General features: G+C 43.3%; 2 protein-coding genes across 6 annotated transcripts in view; one reads left to right on the top strand and one right to left on the bottom strand.

Moving 5' to 3' along the window:
* Positions 1–6,860, bottom strand: part of PARN (poly(A)-specific ribonuclease) — a 183,548-nt gene extending 176,688 nt beyond the window's left edge. Inside the window, exons 1-5 of one of the 2 annotated variants that reach the window (XM_055409530.2) lie at positions 6,708–6,860; positions 6,298–6,375; positions 3,189–3,268; positions 2,640–2,707; positions 2,473–2,554 (exon numbers count right to left, since the gene is read on the bottom strand). In XM_055409530.2, the coding sequence (XP_055265505.1) occupies positions 2,473–2,554; positions 2,640–2,707; positions 3,189–3,268; positions 6,298–6,375; positions 6,708–6,726 (327 nt within the window). In that variant the 5' untranslated portion in view covers positions 6,727–6,860. Of the gene's footprint in view, positions 1–2,472; positions 2,555–2,639; positions 2,708–3,188; positions 3,269–6,297; positions 6,376–6,632 lie in introns of both variants that reach the window. The other variant, XM_055409531.2, reaches the window with a different exon arrangement.
* A 5,128-nt stretch (positions 6,861–11,988) lies between these two features.
* Positions 11,989–20,758, top strand: part of BFAR (bifunctional apoptosis regulator) — a 28,982-nt gene continuing 20,212 nt past the window's right edge. For 2 of the 4 annotated variants that reach the window (XR_016036658.1, XM_055409532.2), the window contains exon 1: positions 11,989–12,179. The gene's annotated coding sequence lies outside the window, so the exon portion shown is untranslated. Of the gene's footprint in view, positions 12,180–12,485; positions 12,624–20,758 lie in introns of those variants that run through there. The other 2 variants (XM_055409533.2, XM_088833327.1) reach the window with 2 other exon arrangements.

Raw genomic sequence — 20,758 nt, 5'->3', positions numbered from 1 at the left:
AAATGGGAAGAAGTGGCATGGGAGAAGAGGCGATTTAAAAGAAGAAACACTGTTTACTCTACAGGCAGCAGCAGTGTCTTGACTTTTCACTACCATGTACAATATTTTCCTCAATGAACTCGACTACAGATGTTCAGCCAGAAAAAAGAAGAACAGAAGAAAAAGGAAGTGAAGACAATGCAGATGCCTTGCAATTCACCTGGATGGGCACGTGCTCCACGAGTGCGCATGGCTCTCAGGGGGTCCACTCCTCCACAACCTGCCTAGTGTGCATGGATCACTTTGTGTACAGATAATTAGTTTTCAGATAGCGCAGTAAGCTGTTTTGTCCCCCAAATCTCCCTGCTTTAAGGATAATAAAAGCTTTTCATGATTGATTTTTAACTAGACACAATCTTCACCCTACTCGCTGACTCTAGAAGCTAAGTTCCTTTTAAGATGTGACTCTGCTGTAGGCATAGAATTTTAAACAAGACAAAAATCCACCTTAGATGGAGGACCAGAAAAAAAATTCAAAGATACTATCATTTACCTTATCCATACAATTGCCAAGTTTACTTACTGAGTCTCAACCTCTTCTCTGCTTTTGTTTTTCCAGAATAGAGAATTGCACCATTTGAGCCCATTAATCTCTGGCCTGTCTTCAAGGCTATGATGTTTTTCTTTTTTAAGGAGTGGCGGGCTATTAGCACTGCATGAAGTATTCCAGGTGTAGTCACAGAATGGTTTTGTATGATGGGTAGGGTTCTTCTGATCTGTCTCCAGCTGATTTCCTAGAATAACTGAGTTTGTGTTGGTCTTTTAGAACATACTGTCATCTCTAAGATGTCTCAAGGCCACTGTGTGCATTTGATTAGTCCCTGGCTAAAACCATGGAATCCACTTTAAGGAACTGTCTTTTCCTGCTACCACTGGAAAACTACATCCATACAAATGTCCAAACTGAACCTATCTTTCTCAGAGAAAATCTACAAATACTGCTTAATGAAGTATGCTATACTCAAGTGACTGGTAAACAGTTGTTAAATGAGGATGAGATGGTTGGATGGCATCACCAACTCAACGGACATGAGTTTCCGTAAACTCCGGAAGTTGGTGATGGTCAAGGAGGCCTCGCATGCTGCAGTCCATGGGGTCGCAAAGAGTCAGACATGACTGAAAGACTGAACCGAACTTACTGAAAGGTAAAGAAATATCAACTACGGTTTATCTGCTAATTCAAGAAAAATGCTGGTTACAAGAGTAAAATTACCTTCTCTCCAGTTCCTGACGTACAATGAATGCGGTTTCATTTCTTTACATCCTGCCTTATTACAGAGAGAATCTGACATGACTCAGTCACTCAGCCAGGCTTTCTTAACTGCATTACTACTTAGATGCAGGAAAAGGGACAGATGGGAAGACTCAAAGGAATTAATGTTACTTCGGGGAGAGAAGCTCAGACATAAGATTATAAGGAAAAGAAGACCAAAACTCAGGCTTCATCACATATCCATATGATAGACACTAATTCACCTTCTCCTTATCAGTGGAGATCAATAATCTCCTTATCCATTAATCAGATTATTAAGACAGCAGAAAGGGGAAGCTGACATTCACTGAATGTCTACCAGATCAGCTACAACTCTGAACTGGCTGTTCTAAAGGGGACCCTCCCTGTATCTTTACCTTGGCTCAACAGTCAGCCCTCTCCTCCTCAGTAGGTAACAGTGGTCTTTTTCTACCCTCTCTTTCCTAACTGGTAAGCTTGGGAAAAGAAACTGAGCCCCTGAAAAGAAACATATAACTTAGCCCCTTCTGGGTTCCCTGGTGGCTCAGACAGTAAAGAATCTGCCTGCAATGCAGGAGACCTGGGATTGATCCCTGGGTCAGGAAGATCCCCTGGAGGAGGGCACAGCAACCCACTCTAGTACTCTTGTCTGAAGAATCCCATGGACTGAGGACCCTGGGGGCTACGTTCATGGGGTCGCAAAGAGTCAGACACGACTGAGTGACTTTCACTTTCACTTCTAGGTTTGCTCTCTTCAAAGAGAATACACACATGCTCTGCTCCTCCAGAAAATAAAGGTTGACCCTTGGAGAGGCACGCAGTGAGAATGGGGTGGGAAAAAGCCTGCAGGTCCTAATTTGTAGGTTCCGTTCAGGGGTAAGACAATAAAAACAATCCCCCAAAGAGCCACAGTACGAAGTCATGGTCTCAAATTCAGCTTTACTTATAATAAAGTTCATGGTCCCATTTCCCTCTGCCTTTCTCTTACATCTTATTCCTTAACTCACTCTCAGGTCAAAGGAAAGACGGGAGTATGATTTATTTTTAACCCTAAAACTGAAGGTCAGTAAGGTAAAGTGATTTGTCCAAAGTGCAAAGTTGGTTATAGAACCAAATTTTAAAGAGAATTCTGATTCCACGTTTCCACACAGATTCATCAGGGATTCATAACAGAAAAAAAAAAACTCAATTATACTACTAACCTGACAAACAAATTTGACATCTGGTGAGGATCTATTGAAGGGTTTCGGGAAAACATAGAAGTTAAAAGACTTTGTTATATACCTGGGGAAAATAAGATAAAAGGAGACTTAGGGTGCTACATTATTCCATGCCAAAAGAATTCCAACCACTTGTTAAAACAACCTACTTTGAATCTGTGTAGTCATACTTAAAAGTGCAAAGGCCAAACTGAAACAGCAAAAAGTCCATGGAATGCTGGAAAAGGGAAATAAAGTATCTGTCAAAACAGTGCTGTATAGTTGACATGAGCAACATTATTTGCAATCAGGTAGGTTTTCTGATTACTCTACTTGACTTTGGCAGAATACTTCTGATCCAAACAGATTACAGATTATCTATCAGAAGCATTATTAATTTATATACATTTCTTAACATTTTTCCCCAACTAAGCACTTATGCATCATCCAGAGCAACATAGTAAACCTATTTCCAAATGATTAAAACAACCACATCATATTTCCTGTACATCAAATTACCAATGAAAATACTAAACCTTCCCCAAAATGTTTTCCAGCAAACAATTATTTTTGCTGTTGTTTTAAACACCACTAAATGTATTTCATAGCTGGGGCTGAGAAGTTAATAAACAAGTCTGATAATTTTATTTCTCTATAATTTAACATATGCAAGACCAACATGGAAAAAAAAATAAGATTTTTCTAGCATACCCACTTACCTTTTTAAGCTTCTGATACCTTTCTTCTGGAGTGTCAAAACCATTTGTTAATGCAGTGACTGAAGGTCCATCACTGATTCCTAAGAAAAAAAAGTTTTAACCTATTAGTAAATGCTAATGGAAAAATGTCAGTCAACTATTCAATGGCTCTATAATTTTGTATTTTTATGATTTAAAACTAACTGGAAGTGCTCTTTACTTCACTTTTTCAAAATTAGCATAAATTTCGCAGGCTAACAAGCCAAACCCTGTAATAAAGAATTCAGAGATATGAATGTTTCAATTTGAGAATGGATAGTTTCAGTATCTAAAAGAGATTTCAAATAAAGAAAACCTTACAGGTATCTCACAAAAATTATTAGAATAAATGAATTCAGTAGAGTTGCAGGATACGAAGTTAATATTCAGAAATCCATTGTAAAAAAAAAAGAAATCCATTGTAAATAACTATACACTAATAACAAACTATCAAAAAGAGAAATTATAAAAACCATCCCATTGACAAGTGCATCAAAAAGAATAAAATACCTAGGAATATATTTAACCAAGGTGAAAGACCTGTCCTCTGAGAACTATAAGACACTGGTGAAAGAAATTTAAGAAAACACGAATAAACAGAAATGCTCATGACCTAGAAGAATTACTACTGTTAAAATGCCCATATTACCCAAAACAATCTATAGATTCAATGCAATCTCTATCAAAATACCTATGGCATTTTTTACAGAACTAAACAAATAATCCTAAAATTTGTATAGAACCACAAAAGACCCCCAACAACCACAGCAATCTTGAGATACCACCTCCCATCTGTCAGAATGGCTATTCTCAAAAACACAAGAAATAACAAATGTTGGCGAGGATGTGGAGAAAAGGAAACTGTCATGTACTGTTGGTGGGAATGTCAATTGGTGCAGACACTATAGAAAACAGTATAAAGCTTTCTCAAAATATTAAAAATAGAACTAACGTATGATCCAGCAACTCCACTTCTAGATATTTATCAGAAGAAAACAAAAATTATTTTTTCTTCAATAATTCTAACTGAAAAACATATATGCATCCCTAAGTCACTATAGCATTATTTACAATAGCAAAGATAGAAGCAACTTAAGTGTCCAAGGACAAATGAATGAATAAAGATCCTATATACATGTAAAGAAAATGCCACATATGTATGTACATATACACACATATATATGTATACCATGGGGCTTCCCTGATGGCTCAGATGGTAAAGAATCTGCCTGTAATGTGGGAGACCAGGGGTTGAGAAGATCCCCTGGAGAAGGGAATGGCTACCCACTCCAGTATTCTTGCTTAGAGAATTCCACGGATAGAGGAGCCTGACAGGCTACAGTCCATGGGATTGCAAAGAACTGGTGTAAAGAAATATTCAGTTCAGTTCAGTCGCTCAGTCGTGTCCGACTCTCCACGACCCCATGAATCACAGCACGCCTCTTACTCAACCATAAAAAAGAAAAAAAAAAACTTGTAATATGGATAGACCTAGAAGGTACTATACTAAGTGAGTGAAACAAGTCAGACAAAGAAAGGCAAATACTGATGATTTCACTTACTGATGAAATCTTAAAAAAAAAAAAGAAACAGAAAGAGATTATGATACAGAGAGTAAACTGATGGTTGCCAGAGTGGGGGAGGGGAGTGGGGGGGGGCCAAATAGGTGAAGGGGTTTAAGAGATACAAACTTTCACTTATAAAATAAGTAAGTCACAGCATAGAGAATATAGCCAATAATATAGCTGACAAGAACTTTGTATGATAACAGACGGTAACCAGACTTAGCGACGGAGAAGGCAATGGCAACCCACTCTACTACTCTTGCCTGGAAAACCCCATGGATGGAGGAGCCTGGTGGGCTGCAGTCCATGGGGTCGAGAAGACTCAGACACGACTGAGCAACTTCACTTTCACGCATTGGAGAAGGAAATGGCAACCCACTCCTGTGTTCTTGCCTGGAGAATCCCAGGGACAGGGGAGCCTGGTGGGCTGCCATCTATGGGGTTGCACAGAGTCGGACATGACTGAAGCGACTTAGCAGCAGACTTAGCAAGGTAACCAATCCATAATGTATAAAAATATCAAATCACTATGTTCTACACTTGCAATTGATACAGTTGATTATAATTCAATAATTATAATTATATACAATTATATATATAATTAAGCAATTATAATCCAGTAATGGATTATGCCCAGTAAAAACAAAGATTATGCCCAGCATGGATTCCTTTAGAAAGAGCTGAAGTCTTTGAAACATGTACAACTTGTAGCAAAAACGGCTATCTTTACCAAAAATTGGATATCTTTGATCCAAAAAAAAAAAAGAACCTTGCAATTATAACTGTTACTTATACTAATCTAAGTACTAGATACATGTGTACACCCATGCCAAGGCAGGCAATGAACATTTTCATTAACGCCTAAAGGAATACCCTCATTTATCTGCAGAAGACCAACCCTAAAGTCGGTCACAAAGCACAAATATTGTACGAGTCCTCTTAGAGGAAATGTCTAAACTAGTCAAATTCATAAAGACAGAAACAATGATTGCTAGAGGCAGAGGGGAGGGAGGAGCTGGGAATTACTGTTCGACTGTAGAGTTTCAGTTCTGGAAGATGAAAAAGTCCTGTGGAGATGGACGGTGGGGATGGTGGCACTCCAGTGTGAATGTCCTACATGTCATTTAACTTTTAAAACCACTTAAAAATGGTTAAAAGGATACATTTTATGCTATGTGTATTTCACCACACACCAAAATCGGCCTGACCCTAACTCTTAAGCTGTTGTCCAGCTGTTTTTCAGCAGCATCAAAACCGTAGTGTCTTATCTGCAACCCTCAGAGTTCCAACCACCACAAACCCAATCAGGAAATACACCGCACCTCTTCCGTGCTTTTGAAACGTTTAAGAGGAAACGTGGAGACTCAAGCAACCTGACCCAGAAAACTCAAACAGGGAGGAGCGACCAGCAGGTATAAACCCAGGCCAGAGGTCAGGGGGTACGGGGATGGGGGGTGGGGATGGCGGGCAGGAGGCTCGGCTATGCACTGCGGGGTGCCAGCCTCGAGCTAGGAAGCGAGGGATACCTGAAAACTCCCCATCGATGGCGAAGAAGTCGGCCTCCTCTATGGCCTGGTACACTTTGTGAAGATTACTCTTAAAATCTGCGGAGAAACCGAGAAGAGGCTCAGAACCGGTGGCCTGGCTTCCTGCCCACGAGTTACTAGGGGAATAGGGAAGGAGGGAGGGGGAGCTTCCAAGGATCCTGAGATGAGAGGACAAGTCCCTAAGGGGTGCACAGACCGGAGGGATATAAGCCCCGAGGAGTGCATGGGCCAGAGAGGAACAAGGCCCCAAAAGGCGCAAAAGGGGAGCAAACCCCTGAGGGGGCTGCCTCTGCCCCAGGCCGGGTCAAGTAGACCTGCCGCGGTGCGGGCCTAGCAGGCCGGGTGAGGAAGTGCCGCGAGGACGCGGGGAGGTGTACAGCGACACGCACTGCTTCTGATTATCTCCATTCTGCGGCGTGGCCAGGCCTCCGGCCCCGCCCGGGCCCGCCTCGACCGTTCCACTCGCGAAGCTGCGCGGCGACAGCGCTGGCAGCCGCGGCAGAGACCGCGGGGGCGACTTCCGGATACAGCGCGCGCCGGCGCGCGTCACGTGCGCCTGCGTCATGGCGGGGGCGGGGCCAAGGGTGGGTTTCGTTCCCGGGACGCAGCAGGGGCGTGGCTATCAAAGTTCTCCAAGGCGTGGTCTCACTGGAGACACCAGACTTGGGCCTTTTACTTGAGAAGTTTGAGTGATCTGTTCAGTTCAGTCCATCCAACTGATGAGGAAATATTTCCTGAGTTCCAGTTATGTGCCAGACATCCTGAAAGGAGTGGGGATACAGGGATGAATAGAAAAGACAAGATGCCCAACCCCATTGGAGCTTAACTTGAGGGAAGAGCGCAAAGTCAGGCAGGATTCAAACTTGCCACTTGGAAATCCCAAGATCGCTTTGAAAGGAAAGAGCAGAGTGCTGCAATAAGAATAATGGGAAACAGGGCTATTTGCAGAGGCGACAGGGAACGCAAAGCTGAGACCCTAGGCTGTGGCACTAGCTACTGGTAATACGATGGAGAGCAAAATAGATGAGGTCCTGCATAATGGAGTTTTATGTTGGTTATTGGTTTGCTGTTGATTCCCAGAGCCTACAACACTGCTGACACGAGCACATGCTCCATAAACATGGATCGGTCGAAAGAATTCACCTTCAGTTCAGTTTAGTCGCTCAATCGTATCCGACTCTTCCCGACCCCATGAACCACAGCACGCCAGGCCTCCCTGTCCATCACCAACTCCTGGAGTTCACCCAAACTCATGTCCATTGAGTTGGTGGTGCCATCCAACCATCTCATCCTCTGTCGTTCCCTTCTCCTCCTGCCCTCAATCTTTCCCAGCATCAGGGTCTTTTCAAATGAGTCAGCTCTTCGCATCAGGTGGCCAAAGTATTGGAGTTTCAGCTTCAACATCAGTCCTTCCAATGAACACCCAATACTGATCTCCTTTAGGATGGACTGGTTGGATCTCCTTGCAGTCCAAGGGACTCTCAAGAGTCTTCTCCAACACCACAGTTCAAAAGCATCAATTCTTCCGCGCTCAGCTTTCTTTATAGTCCGACTCTCACATCCATACATGACTACTGGGAAAACCATAGCCTTGACTAGACAGACCTTTGTTGGCAAAGTAATGTTTCTGCTTTTTAATATGCTGTCTAGGTTGGTCATAACTTTCCTTCCAAGAAGTAAGCGTCTTTTAATTTCATGGCTGCAATCACCATCTACTACTGTGGGCAGGAATCCCTTAGAGGAAATGGAGTAGCCATCATAGTCAACAAAAGAGTCCGAAATGCAGTACTTGGATGCAATCTCAAAAACGACAGAATGATCTCTGTTTGTTTCCAAGGCAAACCATTCAATATGACGGTAATCCAAGTCTATGCCCTGACCAGTAACACTGAAGAAGCTGAAGTTGAACGGCTCTATGAAGACCTCCAAGACCTTTTAGAACTAACACCCAAAAAGATGTCCTTTTCATTATAGGGGGCTGGAATGCAAAGTAGGCAGTCAAGAAACACCTGGAGTAACAGGCAAATTTGGCCTTGGAGTACAGAATGAAGCAGGGCAAAGGCTAATAGAGTTTTGCCAAGAGAACGCACTGGCCATAGCAAACACCCTCTTCCAACAACACAAAAGAAGATTCTACACATGGACATCACCAGATGGTCAACATCAAAATCAGACTGACTATATTCGTTGCTGCCAAAGATGGAGAAGCTCTATGCAGTCAGCAAAAACAAGACCGGGAGCTGACTGTGGCTCAGATCATGAACTCCTTATTGCCAAATTCAGACTTAAATTGAAGAAAGTGGGAAAAACCACTAGACCATTCAGGTATGACCTAAATCAAATCCCTTATGATTATATAGTGGAAGTGAGAAATAGATTTAGGGGACTAGATCTGATAGTACATTGTACAGGAGACAGGAATCAAGACCATCGCCAAGAAAAAGAAATACAAAAAAGCAAAATGGCTGTCTGAGAATTCACCTTGGTCTTTCACAAAAGCCACATGAAGTTGGTTAGACAATCTGGCTTCTAAGGCTCAGTCAAGATGTTAGTGGTCAGAGAGAAAGTGTTACTCAGTCATGTCCGACTCTGCGACCCCATGAACTGTAGCCTGTCAGACTCCTCTGTCCATGGAATTCTCCAGGCAAGAATATTGGAGTGGGTTGCCTTTGCCTTCCCCAGGGGATCTTCATGACCCAGGGGTCAAACCTGGGTCTCCTGCACTGGAGGCAGATTCTTTACCATCTGTTTATTAAGTCTGGAATTATTCAATATTCCTAAGCTTCGATTTTCTCTTCCACTAAATCAGTTTTAGGATCAATGTTGATAATGTATGTGACTTGTGAAGCACTGTAGAAATAAATGTGTCAATAAGCTATGATCAGAGTTCTGACCTGCTGTCACATTTCCCTGAATTCACCCCTTAGGTTTGGGAGAAATGCTAAGTACAAACCACTTGGTTTTTTTGAAAAGAAAATAACCATTTTCCCCCAAAAGAAAATATTACTTACCCTAAAGTACAAGTAAGAGTGTGACCATACTATCCCCATCAGGTGCCACAAGTCCATTTTCCTCTCCTCATTCAAAGGAAATTTATATATAGTTAGCTATGTCCTCTATTCTTAATGTAAGCAGCAGTCTCTGTGAAAATGTGAAAACCAATACAAGCGCCAAACTTAAAATCTAAAATATCTTTTTGCCTACTGGTATCAGCTTTGAAAGTCCTAGATAGAAAGTAGTGGCCACATATGGCCACTTAAATTTTAAGTAATTTAAGTTCAATAATTATCAAAACTTACAGTAAAGCTACATTAATCAAAACAGTGTGGTACTGACATAAATAGATATAAAGACTAATGTAATAGACAGCCCACAAATACACCCTTGAATATACATTCAAATGATTTGGATGCCAAGGTCATTCAATGAGGAAGGGATACTCTTTTCACTAAATGGTATTGAGAAAATTGAATACCCTCATTCAAAAGAATGACGTTAGACCCTTACCTAGCACTGTATAAAAATTAACTCAAAGTAAATCAAACACCTAAATTCAAATACCAAAACTATAAGAGTTTTAGAAGAAAGCATAGGGCAAAATTTCATGACACTGGATTTGGCAATGATTTTTTTTTTTTGGCTATGACACCAAAAGCACAAGCAACAAAAGAAAAAAAATGAATTACATCAAAATTTAAAACTTTTGTGCTTCAAAGGACACTACCAACAAGGTGAAAAAGCAACCCATAAAATGGGAGAAAATATTTGCAAATCATATATCTGATAATGGGTTAATATATAATACAAAAAGAACTCCTTCAACCCCCAAAACACAAAAGCAAACAATCTAGTATAAAAATGGACATGCAGAGGGGGGCTTCCCCGGTGGCTCAGTTGTAAAGAATCTGCCTGCCAATGCCAGAAACATGGGTTTGATCTCTGGTCTGGAAAGATTCCACATGCCACAGGGCAACTAAGCCCAGGCACCACAACTATTGAGCCTGTGCTCTAGAGCCCAGGAGCCACAGCTACTGAAGCCTGCGCACCCTACAGCCTGTGCTGCACAACAAGGAGAAGCCCTAGCATCGAAACTAGAGAGCAGGCTCCACTCACCACAGCTAGAGAAAAGCAACAAAGATCCAGGACAGTCAAAATAAATGGATAAATAAAATTATTTTTCAAGTGGACAAAGGACTTAAATATTTCTCCAAAGAAGATATAAATGGCCAAGAAGTTCATGAAAAGATGCTGAACATCACAAATGCAAGTGAAAACCAAAATGAGGTTTCATTTCACGCCTATTAGGTGAGAAATTGGAACTTTGCCCACTGCTAGTGGGAATGTAAAATGGTACAGCCCCTATGGAAAACATTATGGCCTGTCTTTAAAAATTTAAAAATAGAATTATCAAATGTAATGCAGCAATTCCACTTCTGGGCATGCACCCAAACTAACTGAAAGTAGAGGTTTGACTAGGTATTTGTACACCCATATTCATAGCAGCGTAATTCACAATAGACAAAAAGTGGAAACAACCCAAGTATCCATCATCAGATAAACTGGATAAACAAAATGTCATGTGTGCATACAATGGAATATTATTCTACCTCTAAATGGAAGGAAGTTCTGACACATGTTACAAAGTAGATGAACCTGGAGAACACTATGGTGGGTGAAATAAGCCAGTCACAACAAGACAAACACTGTATGATTCCATTTACATGTGGTACCTAGATGATAGTTATCAGAGGCTGGGGAAGGAACTATTGAGAATTGTTGACTGAATATGAATTTCCAGTTTGGGAAGATGATAAAGTCCTAGAGATGGATGTTAGTCATGCTTGCACAATAATGTGGATACACTTAGTGCCACACTTGAAAATAGTTAAAATGGTAAATTTTGTCATGTATCTTTCACTGCAATGTTAAAAAAAACTATGCTGCTGCCTATTGCCAGACTATCCTCCAGAAAATGAGTTCATACCATCCTGGCACTCGCACAGAACATCAGTCTTTTTATTCTTTGCACATTTGATTGCTAGGGAAAAAAATGATCAGTTTTATCAATCTCCCGGCCAGTGACTTAAAGCAGATAATCAGAATGAATTCTTAACGGGTGGCTCAGACAGTGAAGAACCCGCCTGCAATGAGAGAGACATGGGTTCGATCCCTGGGTTGGGAGGATCCTCTCGCGGAGTGCATGGCAACCCACTCCAGTATTCCCACCTGGAGAGTCCCCATGGACAGAGGTGCCTGGCGGGTTACAGTCCACGGGTTCGCAGAGTCGAACACGATTGAGCGCCTCAGCACACCACAGCACAGCTTAATAAACCAAAACGCTGGGTGAGAAAAAAAAACGTGGTGATAAGAAAGATATTTTAATAATCCGATTCTTAATACTGCAAATGGAAATACAGCGATGGTCCTCTGATTTCTGCATACAATGTAACCGCCAAAAAAAAATCGTGGCGAGTACAGTACGGTCTTGTAATATTATTTTAATTTCCGGGCAAAGCTGTTTCCTGCAGTTAACAAAAGACAGACACCCCGCCGGAGCACCTTCAGGGTGTGACGCCTTGCCCTCAAGGTCTGTCCACCCAAAAGGAAGGGGCGGGGCTGGCGGTAGTACGCCTGCGCGGACCCCCAGCGGGGGCGTGGCCGCTCTAGGCCGCGGGGCGGGCGCAGGGTTCAGGGGATTGGGGAACGGCTGCGGCCTCTCCTCTATGGTCGCGGGCCGCCGGGGTACCCTCCTCCGCAGTCAGTCCAAGGTTATTTCCGGAAGTGGAGCTGCTACCTCTTCCTCTGTGTCCGCGAAGGGGCCCAGGTAGGGGTCGACGGCCAGGTTGGCCATGAGCGCGGAGGTAAGAAGCCGCTTGGCGGAGGGTAGCCAGGGTGCGGCCGGGCTCGATTTCGGGTGTGGAAGGAGGCGGTGGAGGACGGGCTCGGAGGAGGTGGGCGGGATCTCCCCTCCCAGGCCTGGGTTCTGTGCAGCCTCAGCCCTGGCTTTGAGGCGGGGACCCCCACTTGGCCAGCGTCTGCATCCTTCCCGGGAGCCCCACCTCGGCAAGCCGGTTTCTGGACCTCACCTGTGTTCCCTCCCGGGTCACAGTCCGAGCCTGTAGTTTCTGGATTTCTGCCTCCACCCTCCCCAGGGCAAGACGGAGAGGACGTGGCTGCCTCACACCTTGGAGGGAGATGACCGGGACCCCGCACCCGGGAGCGCGGGGCGCAGCCTGCGACAGCTCGTGCAGAATTGACCGGGCTCCTGATAAACAACAGGCTGGGCTTCAGATCTAACTAGGCGGGTGCGTTCTTGCCCCAGGGCTGAAAGAATGATCCCGTTTTAAAAGAGGATAAGGGACTCGCAGAAAGGAAAAGTGAAACCCAGAGTCACACTCCCAGCTCTAGTGATTCAGACTTCATGGCTCAGAAATCTGGACTTATGCAAAAGAGAGTTCTCTTTATTTGTTTATTTTTTTAAAAAAAAGCAAAAGAGAATCAGGCCGTGCCTGATAGGGTATCTTTGGCGGGGCAGAAGGCGGCCTTCCAACTTTGGTGAGGAGAAGGAGCCAGGTGTTGTCTTGCCCTCCGCAGTTCTCGTTGGGTCCTCCCCACCGAAGCCCATTGGCCAGTCCTTGCCCAGACCTTGTAGATGGTCTTGATGACACGCTCTGAAACGCCAATAGGAAGGAGTTTTACTACCTTCCTTTCCTGGAGCACGTCCCAGAGCTGACAGGCAAGAGTGCACGTGTGGGTTGGATTGGGTTTGGTTTGTTTTTGTCACGGCTGGCTTATAAACAAGCCCGCCTAGGGATATACAAACCCATATGCTCAGTGCTTCCCTGCAGATCTCTATAAACTTGATGGGAAAATTGTGCTGCTCCAGGCAGTTTGTGGTTTTTTTTGAAGTTCTGGTATTTGGCACTGGTACTACCTACCTAGTAGTGAAGTCGCTCAGTCGTGTCTGCGACACGGTGGGCTACAGTCCAGGGAAATCATAGTCTAGGAGATGAGAAAACATGCACAAATGAAAGTTGCATTAGTGCACAGAGGCAGGAAGGGTTACTTTGAGCTAGAGGAAGGTTAGTCATTAAAGATTTTCAAGTGATGGTTCATATGAGTCTTGTCTGTTGGACACTTTCGACCCAGAGATGGTGTGTATCTGTGTTACAGATAGAACAATGTAGGGAAAGAGCAGGAATTAACAGGTGGGACTAGAGTATAACCTGTGGGTAGGTGAGTAGCAGGAGGTGATCAGGATAATAGTAAAAGCTAACACTTAACTTCCCTGGTGGCTCAGGTGTTAAAGCATCTGCCTGGAATACAGGAGACCTGGGTTCGATCCCTGGGTCGGGAAGATCCCCTGGAGAAGGAAATGGCAACCCACTCCAGTATTCTTGCCTGGAGAATCCCATGAACAGAGGAGCCTGGAGTGTTGTGCGTGCATTAATTTGTTTAATCCTGTCAACAACCCTATCAGGCAGGTACTATCCATATCCCCATTTTACGGATTAAGAAACTGAGGCACAGACAGGTTAAGTAACTTGCCTGAGGTCACACAACTAATAATTGAAGTCATTGGGATTTGAATGCTGTTGGAGAATCCCAGGGATAGTGGAGCCTGGTGGGCTGCCATCTATGGGGTCGCACAGAGTCGAACACAACAGAAGCGACTTAGCAGCAGCAGCAGCATTCTCACCCCAGAGTCCGTGCTTTTAGTTAAAAAATTCTGTTGATTGCAGCTGGGCCATAAAGATTCTTAAATAAGACCATGGGTTTTATACTCTCACAGTTGGGAAGGTTTTGAGTAAGGAAGGACTGGATCAGGATTTTGCTCCAGGAGGATGATTGGAACTGTGGAGAGGGGAAGGATTGGAGAGGAGAGGAAATGAAACTGGAAATGTTATTTAAACTTGGTTTTGTTACTGTCTTGCCTCACCTTGTGTGAAACATATACTTAGGATTATAAGTGTTTATGTGTATGTAATAGCTCTCAGTTCCCAAACATCCATGTAAGTAGGATCTGTGACAACTTAGAGGGGCGGGATAGGGTGAGAAGTGGAGGGGTAGGTTTAAGAAGGAGGGAGCATATGTTATCTATGGTTGATTCATGTTGATGTATGGCAGAAATCAGCACAATATTGTAAAGCAATTATCCTTCAATTAAAAATAACATTTTTTTGTAAAGAATATTCTAAGGGGCTTCTTTAAAAGGAGCATTCCTGGGTCTGTCTGCCAGATATCTTTGAATTCACCAAACTTCTGGGGTGATTCCGACAGAGGTTCTAAGAAATTTCTGTTATAGAAATCAAAGGTTTGTGGGTTCTGTTTTCAGCTCCAAATACCTAGAACTCAGCTTTGTGCCAGTCACTCACAGGTACAATGTTCGAGTTCTCTGACTTAGCTCCTGACCTTCAAGTGCTCAGGATTTGGTTGGCGAGGCACAGGTTGCTCAACCAGCAGTGTCCAAAACCTGAAAAGGATTCATGAGTTTAGAAATGTGTGAGTTGTAATGGGATAGGTTAAAAACCAGTAGCTATGGTATGGGTTAGTGATGACCACCATTAGTTTTTGATCACTTTCTAAATTATTGGATGTCTCCGCTGTTTCATACAGGATAAGTCATTTGCATATCCTCCACAGACCCTTTGCTGTGTGCTCTTGTCTTGTACAACAGCACTGCAGAGCAATCACAGAGCCTCCGAGTGTAGGCAGCAAGTCAGTGTCCAGTTACATAGAATCATTGGGACATTGTATGTGTCCCAGGTCTTTTTTTTCCCCCCATGGATTTTCAGACAGTTGTACCCTGTTAGTTAGGTATTTCTTTGGGAGAATATACATAAGTTTGGGGTGATAGCTGTCTTGTGATAATTATTTCCTAGCAGTTGTTTTCTATCAGTTGTACCAACAGACCTAACCCGTGAGCTGGCTGGCTACCTTTGCCCTAGTGATTCCTGACCCTGTTGAGAAAGAAAATCTGTCTCTTTGGAGTTGGAAAAACAGAGTTTTATACAATAAAAGCCTGGAAGTGCTTCTCTATGTTAATGAAAGCCAGTTTCCACCACCTGCAAGAAGTATTTACCACATTCTCTATTTATTGCCACTTCTGATCTTTGCTTTGCTTACGTTTGGACTCATTTCTCTGTATCTCATAATCACTAGAAATGGGTGTCTTTGGACATTTGATAATTTCTGTAGTGTTCTGTTAGTGTCTAGAGTGGTGTCCCCAGGGGTGGACTTGGGGTGCCAGAAATGGGGTACACCCAAACACCATCACCCCTACTTCTCTTGTGAATATTTCTGCTTGTTTATCTCCTAGGTGGAAGAGCATGGTCACCCTAACAGCCTCAAGCTGCAGTTCTTGTCCCGAAATGCAGTGATGTCAGAGTCTAGTTTGAATTTCTCAGCTTCGCAGTGGTGCCTCTGTGTTGTGGCCTAGACTGATGTAGTGTTACGAGGACAGGCTTTACATGAGACCATGATTTAAAGCCTGACCTGGAATTCCCTGGCTTCCACTGCAGGAGGCATGGGTTTGATCCCTGGTCAGGGAACTAGGATCCCACATGCTTCACTGTTCAGCCAAAAAAATGAAAAAAGAAATTTGTGTTTGAAAAAACAAAATAAAAAACCTGACTCTTCCTTATCCCAGTTAGGTCTCCAGTTTCTCATCAGTAAAATGGAGATGATAGTAATAATTATCCTATTAAGATTATTATACCTCTTACATTATATAAGGGCTCAATTAATATTAGCAATTGTCATTATTGTCTGTTGTTGGGCAGTATGTAATGGGAAGAAATAACCTAACTAGAGACCAGTCTAAAGCCAAAATCTTTGTATTCTTGCAGCCTACGTCTCTGCTAAGAAATAGTTGAGATCTCATTTTTCAGGCTGGAATCCCAATACATTAGCTCTTCAAAGACTTATTCCTAAAGTGTTACAGTATGTGTTACATATCACATGTGTTACAGTCACAATCAGTGTTTTGTTGAGTGAAGAAGTAGAACCATAATTTCACTGAACTAAGCAGCTTGATAATTTCACTTTCTGAAGAATTAACAGTCATCACATAGTGAGGTCTTTAGAAGCTAAGGTATAAAAATTCTTAAACTGAAAATTAATGCATTCTTCTTCAATAAACTCAATAAAAATCATTATATTAATTTTCTTAAATGTTAGTTGAGGGACTGAAGAATGAAACTGGCTATAGCAGGGCCCCTGCATCCTCCTGGAGAGTAGGCCTCTGGATAAATCCATAGATAAGCACTTGACAAACAACTTTCCTTCCAGGGATAGAATAGCCAAATTCATTCTAGGGTCTTTAGTTACATAGAATCGTTGGGACCTTATATGTGTCCCAGCTCTTTTTATGCCCCCATGGATTTTCAGACAGTTGTACCCTGTCAGTTAGGTATTTCTTGGGGAGAACATGCATAGCTTTGGGGTGATAGGTATCTTGTGATAATTATTTTCTAGCAATTGTTTCCTATCAGTTGTGCCAATAGACCTAAGCCGTGAACATTTTAGAAAATGTCAGCTGTGCAGTTTGTTCATGTGCTTATATTCATGTCATATTTCACATATTAATGCTTTCTCAGATTTTATGCCATTTCTTGACATGGCAACTTTAGAGATGGTGCGCTACTCAGGAAGTCGTGTCTCTCCTTGGGCACTCCAGTGGTTAGAACTGTGTGCTTTCACTGCAGAGGGCACAGGTTCAGTCCCTTATTGGGGAACTAAGATCCCACACGCCATGAGACAAAGCCAAAAACATAATATAAAATTTTAAAAAACATCCATGTCTTTTGGAATAAAAGCATGTGTGGTCATTTTAATAAATAAAAGTTATGTGGTCGGTTATATGGCATGGGCAGGAAAGCCACCACCTTAGCAATTCTTCACTTGTATGGATAGACAGATGTCACCCGCTGGAACGTGATATGGAAGAAGGGACCATGAGCGCTTCCTGTGTGCTGTCCTCTTAATTCTGAGGCCAGTCTTGTCAGATCAGCAGCAGTAACCCCATTGCTTATGTATGGTGATGTGAGCCTTGGGGAGAATGAATAATTTGCCTGTAATCTCATGGCTGGTAATGAAGCCGGGAATCAGAATCTGTCTTCTGATTTTAAAACTGAGGTGTATTACTCTGTCCCTCAGAACCAGGAATAGGTAAGACCTCCAAAAAATTAAGTGTTTTAAAGGCCTCTTCTGAAATATTTGATAAAAAGGTGCTAGGTCTGTGAGGATATGATGAGAATAAAGCCAGCTTAGGATTTTTAAACTTGACCCCTGCCCTCATGCACAGCCATTCACACACAAAATCTGCTGCACCTCTGAGTCTAAAGCAGAATAGAAGGGGTAAGGTAGAAAAACGTGAGGAAGACCTGATAAGTAACCACCTTCCCAACAATAAGTAACCACCCGACAGCAGAGAAAGAAAAACTATAAGCCCATAGACTCCAGAAGCTTTCTAGCCTAAAAGGCCATTCAGCCTAGAAATGTCACACTCTCATGGTGGACTCAGAAGGCAGCACCTTACAGAACAAGTTATGAAAACACAAATATCCACTGGAATCTGGCAGCTAATGGAAGTGAGGAACCAGCTGGGTGAAGGCTGCAGCTCCCTCTGAAGCGGGCAGCTGCTCAGATACACAGCTTCAGCAGATTCTCAACACAAAGGGATCGCCCAGGGTTGCCAGATCTTCCGAATTTTCAGAAGCAGCCAGGAATCTGGATTTGTCTGTGAACTCAGATTGTTTTAAATGCTGGCATCAAATTCAATAGACAATGGGGGAGGAGGAGGAGAAAGAGAAGCGCCTCATGAAAATTGCCTGTCTGAAGACTAGATGTTGGGACTTGGTGGTCCAGTGGTTAAGACTCTGCGCTTCCAGTACAGATTCGATCCCTGGCCATCCCACATGCTATGCGGCCGGAAGAAAAAAAAAGACCAGATGGTGCCACTGTTGAAACTGCCAGGTCAAGGAGGACGGCTGCTCTTGACAGAAATGCTGGCTCACTGTGGGGAGCTCGCCTGGGTTCATTACAGTCACCTAGGAAGCTGGGGAGCAGCGGGGGTTACAGTAATAAAGCCCTTATCTCACTGGATAATCAGTGTCTCTTAGCCTTACCTGGGTCTTGGTCCACTTTGCATGCTATGCATGCTGAGTCACTGCAGTCATATCTGACTCTGCCACCCGGTGGACTGTAGCCCTCCAGATAAGAATACTGAAGTGGGTTGCCGTTTCCTTCTCCAGGGGATCTTCCTGACCCAAGGATGGAAACCATGCACTGGCAGGAGGGTTCTTTGCCTTTAGTGCTACCTGAGAAGCCCCGAGAGAGTAAATAAAAACCTAGATTTCCTTCAGGAAGACACTTGTGTAGACAAACAAAAACTTGGCCTGTGATTTCAGAGTGTGCCCTGACCCTTGAAGCACCGATACAGACGTCAGCTGAAGAGCCAACTTCAACTGGCAGAAACCGCAGCTCTTCAGAGTGACTCAGTGCAGAGGTCTTCAATTCTGTGGTGTCCAGGCCGTTGTTTTGAACTTGTCTCTGTTGGCAGTTTTGCAGGCTTTTCCAACTCGGGCATTTTCCCATTAGTTTTGAGCGAGGTAATCAACACTGGTCTTGTCATGCAATGATTGAGCATAAACCAAAGTGTCTCCGTGTTTACAGGGCACTGGGAGTGGGGCTGGAATGCTTCTCACCCCAGTCCTAACCACATTCCCCCAGACTCCACTGAGACCATGACAGAGGAAGAGCAGCAGGCTGTGGGTGTGTTCTGACATGTCCTTCCCTGTGAAGGAACTCAGCCAGCAAACCTTCTCACAGTTCCAGCCCCCTGCTGTGTGTGCTGAGTTTGTAGAGAATTGTTATAAACATCCTCAAAGAGGCCTTTGCACTGCATTGAGGGTGTGTTTATCCAAGTCAAAAGGCCACAGCTTGGAACTTGAGTATCTGAGCTAGATTTTTATCACCTAGGAGGCACTTTGCTCCTTTTGCTTTCCTATTGTTTTCTTTAATGGAAAAAACCCAAATACTTACACAAAAATAGCAGAAAAGATCAGTTGAATTCAGTTAAGTTGTGAACCCTTTCTCTGTTAACTTCCAGTTTTTCAGTTTAGAGTAAAATGAAACGAGCAGAATTCCTAAGAAGTAATCAAAGTCCATGCAGTTTCTAGTTTGTTGAAGACAATAAAAAAACAGTGGCCACCTCAGCTTTTCCAAACAGGACTTTCAAAATACACTTTTGATATCTTATTTTCTCTCATGAGAAATAACTTTCAGATCTGATAAACTAAGAATTATTGATGCATTCTAGTTTTAAAAGGTTGTGAGAAATTTATTTCCATATATGTTGCCGTTTTAAATGACTTTGAGATCCATACACTTGGCCTCGCCCTTACCTCACAACTACAGTTATATCTTCACATGTTCACTAGGCAGTTCTTGGAAATTTGTCATCACTTCAAACTCAACTTTTCCGAAATTCGACTTCCCTTCTCTTCAAGCTGGGCCCCATTAGTTTACAGGGACTCATTTAAAAAAAAAAAAAGTATTCAGTTGTGCCAGAGCTTTAGTTGCAGCATGTAGGCTCTTAGTTGGAGCACGTGGGCTCTAGTTCCCTGACCAGGAATCGAACTGGGGGCCCCTGCTTCAGGAGTGCAGAATGTTAACCACAGGACCACGAAGAAAGTCCCTGCTGTGACCCATTTCTATCAGCAGAACCATCTACTTCCCCAGTTCTAGAACCTAGACAACCTCTGCTCATTCTTCTCTCTAGTCACTAAAGCTCAGAAATGATTTTTGTAATATCTCTTGCGTAGATTGATCTCTTTCTTTGCATTTTCATGTTTGTCACCATAGTCGCAGAAGTAACAGCACCTCCCTTTTACCTTGTCCCAGCCCAACCCACCTTCCTGATGAGATTTATCATCCTCAAGCACTGGAACGGATAGCCTATGCCTTCTCCAGCAGATCTTCCCGACCCAGGAATCAAACCGGGGTCTCCTGCATCGCAGGTGGATTCTTTACCTGCTGAGCTACCAGGGAAGCTCACTCCTCAAGCACAGCTTTACCGATTTCATTTGCCTCGAAAACCTTTATGTGCCCTCATCTGCCCACCTGTCGTGAACCAGGCATGGAACACAGGACTCTGTATCAGACGTGTGTCTCCAGGTGTGTCACTCACTGCTCCCCAGGATGCACCAAGAACAGGACCCGGATCAGGCCCATCTCTTCTCACCCCTGTGCAGCCCTCACCAGAAGCCTCTGTATCCTGCCTCCAACAGTGAATGTAGATGTGCTTGTGAATGCACTTCAAGTGCCCACCAGTGCCCAGCTCCGTGGTGATGCTCAGTAGCTCATAATGGTCCAATGATTATTTCCTGGGATAACTCTGTCCACATGGTAGTTGTTTAATTAGTATTGGACAAATAAA

The sequence above is a fragment of the Moschus berezovskii genome, chromosome 27 (assembly GCF_049115385.1).
Source record: "Moschus berezovskii isolate FMDL1 chromosome 27, NW_MosBer_1.0, whole genome shotgun sequence".
NCBI lineage: Eukaryota > Metazoa > Chordata > Mammalia > Artiodactyla > Moschidae > Moschus > Moschus berezovskii.
Note: the sequence above shows the minus strand (reverse complement) of the source record. Positions and strands in the feature narration are given on the sequence as shown.